The sequence below is a fragment of the Austrofundulus limnaeus genome, unplaced genomic scaffold (genome assembly GCF_001266775.1).
Source record: "Austrofundulus limnaeus strain Quisiro unplaced genomic scaffold, Austrofundulus_limnaeus-1.0 Scaffold1623, whole genome shotgun sequence".
NCBI lineage: Eukaryota > Metazoa > Chordata > Actinopteri > Cyprinodontiformes > Rivulidae > Austrofundulus > Austrofundulus limnaeus.
Window position 1 is genome coordinate 26,517 of NW_013954025.1, and position 9,505 is coordinate 36,021.

The 9,505-nt window shown below is 40.1% G+C and overlaps 1 protein-coding gene across 1 annotated transcript in view; it reads right to left on the bottom strand.

The window, feature by feature from the left end:
* Positions 1-3,268: 3,268 nt before the first annotated feature.
* mxd1 (MAX dimerization protein 1) overlaps positions 3,269-9,505 on the bottom strand; it is a gene marked incomplete at its 5' end in the record, with an annotated part of 10,073 nt that continues 3,836 nt past the window's right edge. Inside the window, 3 exon segments of the mRNA XM_014033094.1 lie at positions 3,269-6,998; positions 8,610-8,769; positions 8,916-9,030. Of these exon segments, the coding sequence (XP_013888548.1) occupies positions 6,802-6,998; positions 8,610-8,769; positions 8,916-9,030 (472 nt within the window).

Sequence of the window (9,505 nt, forward strand, 5' to 3'; positions counted from 1 at the left end):
TGTGTGTGTGTGTGTGTGTGTGTGTGTGTGTGTGTGTGTGTGTGTGTGTGTGTGTGTGTGTGTGGTCAGGGTGGTGTAAGGAGGTAAAGTTCACAAGTAGATGTCCAACCCCTGTATGAGCTGCTGCTGGATTTGACTAATCTCACAAATGAGGGCATTGAGAGGTGTATTGCTGTGACCCTGACACACAAGCAAACATTTGCACAATCCTGTCAACAACTCCTCCACATGCACACACACACACACACACACACACACCATTAGAAACATGATGTCAGTGTACTCAGACTGTCTACGGTCGTGTTGTTTGACTGCAGATTAGAGGATGTCTTTGGACACTTTCTGTAATTATATAAAACATCACAAATGGGTATCTGTGAGAAATAAAGACTAAATAAAAAYAGCTTTAACACCAAACATAATTTAAAACATCTGATCCARTAAAGAATGATGAGTCATAATTGTAGAGCTGAAAGTTTACAACACTACACCTGTCCGGWCTTRTATTCTGAATGAAAGTCTGGTGCATGTGAACACTTGTCATGATCGGATTGTGTCCATGTAAACAGTACKTTCAGATTATTTAATCRGAATACATTTCAATCTGATCAAAAAAATTTTGAGCATGTAAACATAGCTACAGGTTACACGTTGATGAAGAAACRATTTCTAAGAATAGAAAACAATAAAAAAAGAATTCAGGCATGTTGAAATAGTTTTTACATGTGATGAGTGAACTGAAACATTGTAGRTGTAGTTGTGTGTGTTGAGACAGGATCTACAGCCATCTTTAGAACACGGTGGAGGTGCTGTCATGGTCTGGGCCAGGCAGGAGATTTTATCCTAACTATTCATTATTAAAGAAACCTAAACCTCTCTTGGGAATGTAGGAGTGAAAGTTGGAACAGGATGGCGTCCTCATAGGCTGGCTTTAGCACAAACGTCCCCTAATCAAACAGGACTTGATCAGAAATGTGCACAGAAAATCATTTAGGTGACTCATTGATTCACATGTGGCCTTCCTGCCTCATGTTCTGTTTTAAAATAAAGTTTAGTTGTAATTAGTGCTTTTATGATTCAAGAAAGTTCATGTGACACCATGAGTGTGTGTGGGGGAGTGTGTGTGTGTGCCTAATTCCTGTAAATGGACTCACTTTGTCAAATCTGCAGGCTCAGTGGAACTGTTTTGGTAAAACAAAGAAATGTCCCACGAGTAACTGTAATGACGATGAAACGTTTCAACATCCTGACTGTGGAGATAGGACAGTTTATCTCATATTTTTTCCTTTTAAACTCTGAAAAAGGATGGCTAAAGCTAAATGGTTTATTCACCTGACAGAAATCCTGTTTTAGAGCTGTTCACTGAAGATAAAATGCTAAAAAAATACAACACTCAATCAAACATTTGAACCTAAAATACACTAAATGCTAGTAATTAAATCTATGGGCCTATTTGTTTTATTCAGTCAGCTGAGTAAAGATTTATATTTAACAAACAGGGAGATGAGCTCCTGTGCTGATTGGTGCCAGATCAAACATCTCAAATAGTTTTACAACTGAACCGTTTCTGTTGGGCCTGWGTCTGATGCAACATCACAGACGTGAAGAAAGATCTGAATATAAGGACGTAACCAGGGTGCTGTCACTGACAGAATTGAAAATGATCACATTAATGCCTTTGTTTTTGAATAATTTGAAGCCAAAAYTGATTGCATTTGATTTGAAGAGGGTAGAAATAAAGAGTGATGCTTTAAGKTTTATCAGCTAACTAAATATATTTGAGGTTTTCATGGTCACATGTCCAAAACACAGAACAAGTGGCTGATGACAAATAAAAATGTGTATGATCCTAACCCCCGTCAGTCACACAGAATACATGAGGCTCCTCGTGCTTCACATCCTCCTCCTCCTGTTCTGGGTTTGTTGTTTAGAAAGCTGGAGTCAGATGGCTCAGATCACACAGATTTGGGATTTAGCCAGAAGTTTATTTCAAAACACAATGAGTGGCTGGCAAACAAGAAGCTGACACAAAGACTGGCTTTTCTTCTAGAATTCATCAGAATGAAGCCAGGCCAGATCAGCAAGAGTCATAAAATAAGAAAACTTATTAAAATGTAGCTTTTGTGTCATAACACTGGCTTTAAAATTATATTTGTAGTGGTGACTGTGCATGAATGACTCCMCGTCTTAAAAATGTTCAAAAACAAATTAATTAATATTATTATTTATTATTCTATTAATAAATTAATAATCATAAAAATAGACAATAGCTAAAATTTGACTGACTTTGAAGCGAACACAAGTTAAAATTAAGATGATCATAAATATAAAAATGGCAAAGTATTAGTTTCAAAACACTAAATCCACAAATAAAATTAAATTAAGCACATACCTGTTAGTATGTTTGTATTTCATTGTCACCCTTCTTCWAAAGGCCTGTCTGTTAGCAAAATATCTCACAGAACCCTGGGCAAATTTTAATAAAACCTGCTGAAACGAGTACATTTACAACTAATTAGCTTTCAAGAAGACTGCCATTGCTAACAGACTTTCAAAAACACTAAAATGATTAAAACTCAGTCAGTTTTAGATATTGGACTAAATATTTGAGCTCTAACAGATTGATGTCACCATTGTCTAATTTCAGATTTRGCCTTTAATTCTTTGGAGACAGCTCTGTTAAACTGTTAGCAAAATATCTTATGAACAAARCAATTTTAACAAAATGTCAGTAAAACACTGATTGGGTGTCGATTTACAGCTGATTAGCCTTTGGAGCCAACTCAAATCAAGATGGCTGCCACAGTCGACTTGAGCTTAGAAAGTACAAAGATGCTGTAGTTCAGTTTTACAGATGCTGTTAATGTGGTAGCTGAGAGTCATTTACAACACAACTACAAGTACTACACACGAGCTTTTGGAGTCAAGTGTCAGACTGTTAGGAAAAATAATAAACCACAGATTTCAACTCAACTTTGAGAAGATAATCTCTGGATGCTTATTGACAGTGATTTAACTTTTGGAGGTGATCAGATTTCAACATATCTGCCACAGATGATCACCATCAAACTCTGGCTTCAAAGCTGGAAGGTAACATGTAGACCTTCAAGGAAAACTAGGCCTGTTGTATTTTATCAGTTTTACATTTATACTCATATTTTCTTTTGCCAAATTTCTCATTTTGCATTGTTACTAAAACAGGCTCAACATCTTTATAAGAGACTAGATTTTTCTGATTACCACAAATAAAGAGCACGACAAGGACACATATAGGTAAACAAGGGTTTCCAAATAATTTATTCTTTTGTCATCAGTGGCAAATATAAACTGCTGCTCCACAATTCTTTGTCAAAGGGCTTTTTTTAACCCATATTTGAAGCGATTCATTTAGAATACAATGTTCAAAATCTCCAATTCTTAAAAAGTAAGTGCAGAAAACATCCAATAATCAGAAAACAGACATTTGACCTTTCTGCAGAGAAAAGGTGGCAGGTGATGGTGATGATGCTCGTGGAGTCGTGACGCTGTGTGTGTGTGAAGCCTGAAAGCACAGCGCCTCAGACGGTCACAATGAAAAGGAAAAATGATCTTTTGTGATGCAACTCTACACATCAGAAACACTCATGTCCAGCTTTTTGTTGGGTCTCCCTTTTATTACCATTTTAAGGCATCGCTCGCCATGTTGTGTGCAGGGAGAAGTGGTGCAAAAACCCAAATGTGCACGGGTTTCCCCCCTGAAGCTGTAGCTTAAACAACTGTGGGCTTGTTCTTCGAGAGATTCTACACCTGCTTCTTAAAGCAGGTGCTAAGAGCACCAGGGTCATCGGGTCAAGGGGGGGTAGGAGGGTGAGAGGGAGGGGCTGTTGCAGCGTGACGCTTCTAGGGACATTCTGGTCAGCTTTGAAGTGATGTTCTAATAGTTGTGACATCAGGCAGAGAGCATTAGCTAGCTATTAGCTAGCCACCTAGCATGTTGTTTTGGTGCTGCCATGCCATAAAGCAGCAACCCATACAAAAATCCTTCAGAGACACACATACCCTCCCACACTTTTTCTTTCACCCTCAAATTAAATCAAAATTGAATAAAAACAATGTTTGATCATAAACAGCACGGTAAGAAATATGTCAATTAAAAAAATTTGATTTTGCAAGTCTCAWTATGGAGGGGAGGAACATTAAGACTGTACTGCAGCCTGCCACATGGGGGCATCGCTCTTCATGGCTTCAACTTCCCGCTCCTGGCCCCGTCTCTAGCTCCAATATGTTTTGATGTTTCACACCATGCTGTTTGTTTGGAGAAAGAGTCTGAAAAATGACTGGCTTTGTCTAAAGGAAGGATCCTTTTCTCTGTAACCCGTGCTCTCTGATGTCACAGATGATGCTGAGAACAATACGACAGAACATTATTTCAATGAAGACCAGACTGTCCCTTTAAGAGTAAAAGCACCTTGTCCCAAACCCTCACACCCATCCTTCCTGCACCAGAAATGCCAACACAGCAGGCAGAAGAGGGACACAGTCTCACACATGGCCACCTGGCAAACACACAGGAAACAAGCCAAGAAAAAAAAGTGAAAACACGAGACTCTCATGAACATTAGTGCTCAAGTTAATAACTGATCTTTTTTTTTTTTTTTACTAGTAAACAATAGAAACAGAGCCTTACAATTTTTCAAGCCACCCTCCCTCTACCACCCCAAAGATTTCTCTCTGAAGACAGTGACCAAATAAACACACACACAGTATACACATGCACACGCCAGCAAACAGCGTGTCAGTGAACACGCCTGCCCACTCGCCTATGTTTGAAGCACGTTTTGCTGCGATCGTGGCTACACGGTTCCTCTCTGCGTGGAAAGGGTTCAACATGACAAAAATAAGTAGCATGCCACACCGAAAGACTAAATCCTATAACTATTTTTTCWGATTTTATTTTATTTTATTTTTTTGCGTGTTGGTGTACCTTCTTTACGCTTTAGCAGAGACTTCGTCGAGCTCCTCCTCTCACTTTTACACCTTTTAATTCACATTTTTCTAAGCTATTCAGATTTTTTTTATCATCATTTCTCCCATCGCCCCTTCATTAACAGGGTGAGATGGCTTTTAAAACAGCAAACATTTAAACTCAACCACAATGAAAACGGTTCATTTCCTAGGAACGCCGTACCAAGTTTAACACACATCCAAGCCTTGAGGCACGAGAGACGTTGTTCTAAATATTCTAGGGATCGACTTGTCTGTGAACAAACTACTGAGAAGAAACTCTTCACAAAAAGAACATAAGCTATGACTAAATATATAAATATATATATATATTCTTATATATTCATCTATATATTTAGGATATCTAATAAATACATTTGGTGTTACACATAGAGATCATTCTGAGAACTATTTACATTAAAAGGTGTACATTACTGAAACAATAAATAGCTTTGAAGGCAAGGCAAAATAAAAGAAAATCTGTGGTTTTAACATGTTAGTGCTTCTTAAGGATGAACGCAGAAACATTCACTGTGTGTGTGTTCCCACTGAAAACAAGTCACTCTGCTTCAGGATCACTTTGTCTTGTCTCAGTCTGAGCTTAAGAAGTAAATGGAAACATCTCCTCACAAAAATAATCATCAATCTCACCTGCTTGTTTGCTTTTACATCGTGGAATGTGTTCAAGTCTTTTTTTTTTTTTGTGGATAAACAGGCTTTTCCACTTTCAGGCAACGCCTCCTTAATGGGGCAGTGGAGGAGTCGTGTACAGAAGCGTACCATCACCTGGTAAAAGATGGTGTTTAGCCTGCTGGCTGGTGTTAAAGGCCCAGACATGACATGCACACCGAGGAGAAGGGGCTGCAGCTAAAAGTGCCACCATAATCAGAGAGAGGCCGGGAGTTTCAAACCCGCTCCCCATAATCCCCCCCAACCCCAAACCTGTTCACAATCTCAAGCTGGGCATTTGATTTGTCTTTGTTTTGCTCTCTGAATGGGAGGCGTGGATGTGTAATTACAGGGTGGTCGCGAGCCTGACTGCTAAAGCTAATGAGGACGTAATGCTGTCGGCTCGGACCGTTTAGTGTCCACAGAGTCTGCTGACTGTCATGTTTTACAAACATTCACTTCATCTGGTGGGATTACTGCCACCGAGTGGGGAGGTGAGAGACAGTGTCTGAAAAGATGACACTTCTGTTTACAAAAACTATTTTAAGTGCAACGCACCGCGCACTGATGGGCGACTGGTGAGCAGGGACAAAAAACACGCCTCCTGTCACATCCGTGTCACGCCTTTTAGAGGTTCGATTGGACAATTAGAAGAAATGAAGAGGTGTGTGTGTGTGTTTGTGTGTTGATGTGTGCATGTGTGTGTGGTTTAAGAGTGAAATCTCATAAGTGCTTCCCATGGCTCTTGAGGCGTAGAAAAGGAGGCAGTGGGACATTGTGTGGTAACATTCTCTGGCTGACAGTTGCGTTTTTGAAGGACGGAAGGGCGGCGGGGTGGTGGAGTGTCTTTAAAACCTGACTCGTTTGATTGGATGGGAGCAGAGCGGGCGACACCCTTAAGACTGACCGCTGATGGAGGGGCTGGATGCGGGTGGGTGTCTCAGAAGTGCTGCAGTCTGAAGAGAAGTCAGGCTGCGGACAAAAAGTCCAGCGAGGCCTCGCTGGAGTGGTGGCCTCTAACTCAGTCAGTCTTTATAAGGAGGGGAGAGGAGGGGGAGGAGAGGGGGAGGGGAGGTCTGAGCAGAGAGGAGTGGTGAAACAATCTTGGGCTGGGGTAGACTGAGGGGAGGGTTGGGTGTGGGGGGTTGTTTATAGGCTGCAGCCCAGCTGCTTGGCCCTCTCCTGAGTGTCGTGCAGGCGCTGCAGGCTGGCGCTGGAGTAGCCCTCGTCACTACAGCTGCTGCGCAGGCTGCCTCGCTCATCCCCTGAGTCGCTCACACTGCTGGTGCTCCACTCCAGGTCACCCAGCAGGTAGTCTGTCCCCTCCACATCCACATCCAGGTCCTCTGTTTAAACACAACAAACACACAACTTTACTACTGCAAGGTAGTTGAATTTTTAGCCATCTTCAGTGATCTCTCTGAAGGTTGCTCCACAGCTCATGGTCCCACAGTAGGGCTGGGCAATATGGCCCAAAATAAAAAAAAAAATCATTTTTTTTTCACTCCAAATTAAATTTTTGATTTTAATCAATTTGGTTTCCCAATTAACGGAGTGATTCTGTTTCAGGTGCCGAAACAAATTTGTTTTACTACTACTTTTTGTAGCAAGAGCCTTCAAACAGATTTTACAGTGAGGTGATTGTTACTCCGAGTCTGAGGTAGTGAAACCTAACCAGTTCCAGAAAACTGAAGAAACAGTGACTTTTTTTTGAGAAGTAGCTCCTCTTTGCTAGCTGCCATATTGTCATGTCATGTACCAAGCAACTTTGGGAACAATTTTTCCCAAAATTAAATTTTTATAAATGGAAAATTCGAATTAATCAATTAAATCGATTTATCACCTAACCCTATCCCACAGCTCAAACATGTTTGAGAAATTAACTACTTCTGCATTCTTTCTGCCATTTTAGCCTTTGTGTATTAAAAAGTTTAGCTTATTCAGGAGATATGTTATGACTTTTGGTTTTTGTAACGCATTTGGGATGTTTTCCATTTCTTCAAAAACATTGTACTTTCTGCTACTTTTTTAGCAACCTTTATTACTTTTAGCTAGCATTTTTGCTGCTTTTATATTTTAGCTAGCCATTTGATATTTTTAGCTGTCTTTTAGTTACTTTTAGCTACCCTTTTGCTACTTTGAACAGCCATCTCCCTATCTATAGCTTTGGCTGGCACATGCTTTTTCAATCTTGGTCCTCGAGGGCTGCAGCCCAGCATGTTTTACTTGTTTCTCTGCTCCAACTCACTTGATTTGAATGAAGGGGTGATTATCAGGCTTCTGCAGAACTTGGAAGATGGAACTCAGTGACTGGATAAAGTATGCTGAAGCAGGGTAAAAAGTAAAACATGCAGGGCTGCTGCCCTCACGGACCAGGATTGCCCACCCCTGGGCTAGCATGTTGGTCCTTTTAGCTTTCAGCTAAGGTCTTGCTTCTTTTAGCTTTAGCAACTCAACTTCAGCTTCTTTAACATATGTCAGCAAACATATTCAGCACTTAGAATTTACACTATTTTCCACAAATATGTTATATTTTTAGTATTACTGGGCTAATATTTTTAGCTGAAGGTCTAAAGCTGTATAAATATATATTACTAATAAATATGTGCCGTTTGTTTATTATAGCTAACGTTAATCGCCATATAAATATGTTTTAGCTCGGCATTAACGCTATATGGCTACGTATATATTAGCTTGGGCGCTAGTGTAAAAGCTACCAGGCTAAACTGAGGTTCTCCTTAAGAGGTGATATGTTTTATCAAATTCAGATTTGTTTACCCTGTTGGATTTGTATCCACATTATCTATTTATCTATATGTACAGTATGTAGGTTTATGTTTATTTTTTTTAATTGCTACATCAAGTTCTCCCAAGATAATTTAATTGTGATTTGATACTACATTTATCTTAGTGGGTAAAAAACAAAAGTCAAGTAGGAKAGAAGAAGGTTGTCTCACCTTGATCAGAGTCAGATTTATCAGAGGACTGAGTGGAGCCGGTACTGTCCATGCGGGTCCTCTCCACCCCCAGCTGCTCCAGACGCCTCTGCAGATGTCTCTGCTCTCGCTGCAGCTGCTCCAAGGTGTGCTGAGCTTTTCTTTCACTCTCCTCTAATCTCTGCYCAGAGGAGAGAAAATAACACAACTCAAGAGCTGCTGATAAAGTTTGTGTCCGCAGCATCTTATCAGACACATTACAGTTAATCTAACACTCAGTGCATCACAYGACGCAGCATACAACACCGTTCAGACTGATGCACAAACCTTGATATGATCTTTGGCCTTCATCAGCAGGCTGAGGGTGGTGTGCCTGTTAGCATCWGGTCCCAAAGGAACAAGAGATTTCAAGCGTTCTAAACACAGTCTTAGATGAGCTCGTCTAGAGAGAAAAGATGATAGAAAGATAAAGAGAGAGTGTCACACATACAGTATTTGGATTTACATAAATAAATGGATCAGTTGTAGATGCAGTGTTTCCCCTACCGTTATTCAGACATTTAACGTGTATAATGAGCATAAAAAATCTGTAATTTGCGCACAAAAACAGTATTAATCACACGGATGGAGAAGAGGTGCGCTGATCGCAGCTGTGCGGGGTGGTGGGGAGGAGGAGGAGGAGGAGGGTCTTTTAAAGACGTGTCTACATTTAACTTTTATTTTTTTCTAAAATCACAGAGTTCTCTGAGTCAGCTTCAGATGTTTGTAGTTAATCATAATACCTTCTAAATTTAACCAGGTGTTTCATTGCCTTTAAATTACACAATAACTTCACTGGAGAAACTTGTCAGTTTGGTTAAAAAAATCAGTAAAAATTTTTTTTTTTTTCTGTGCAGAGAACTTCCTCTGCTATAATT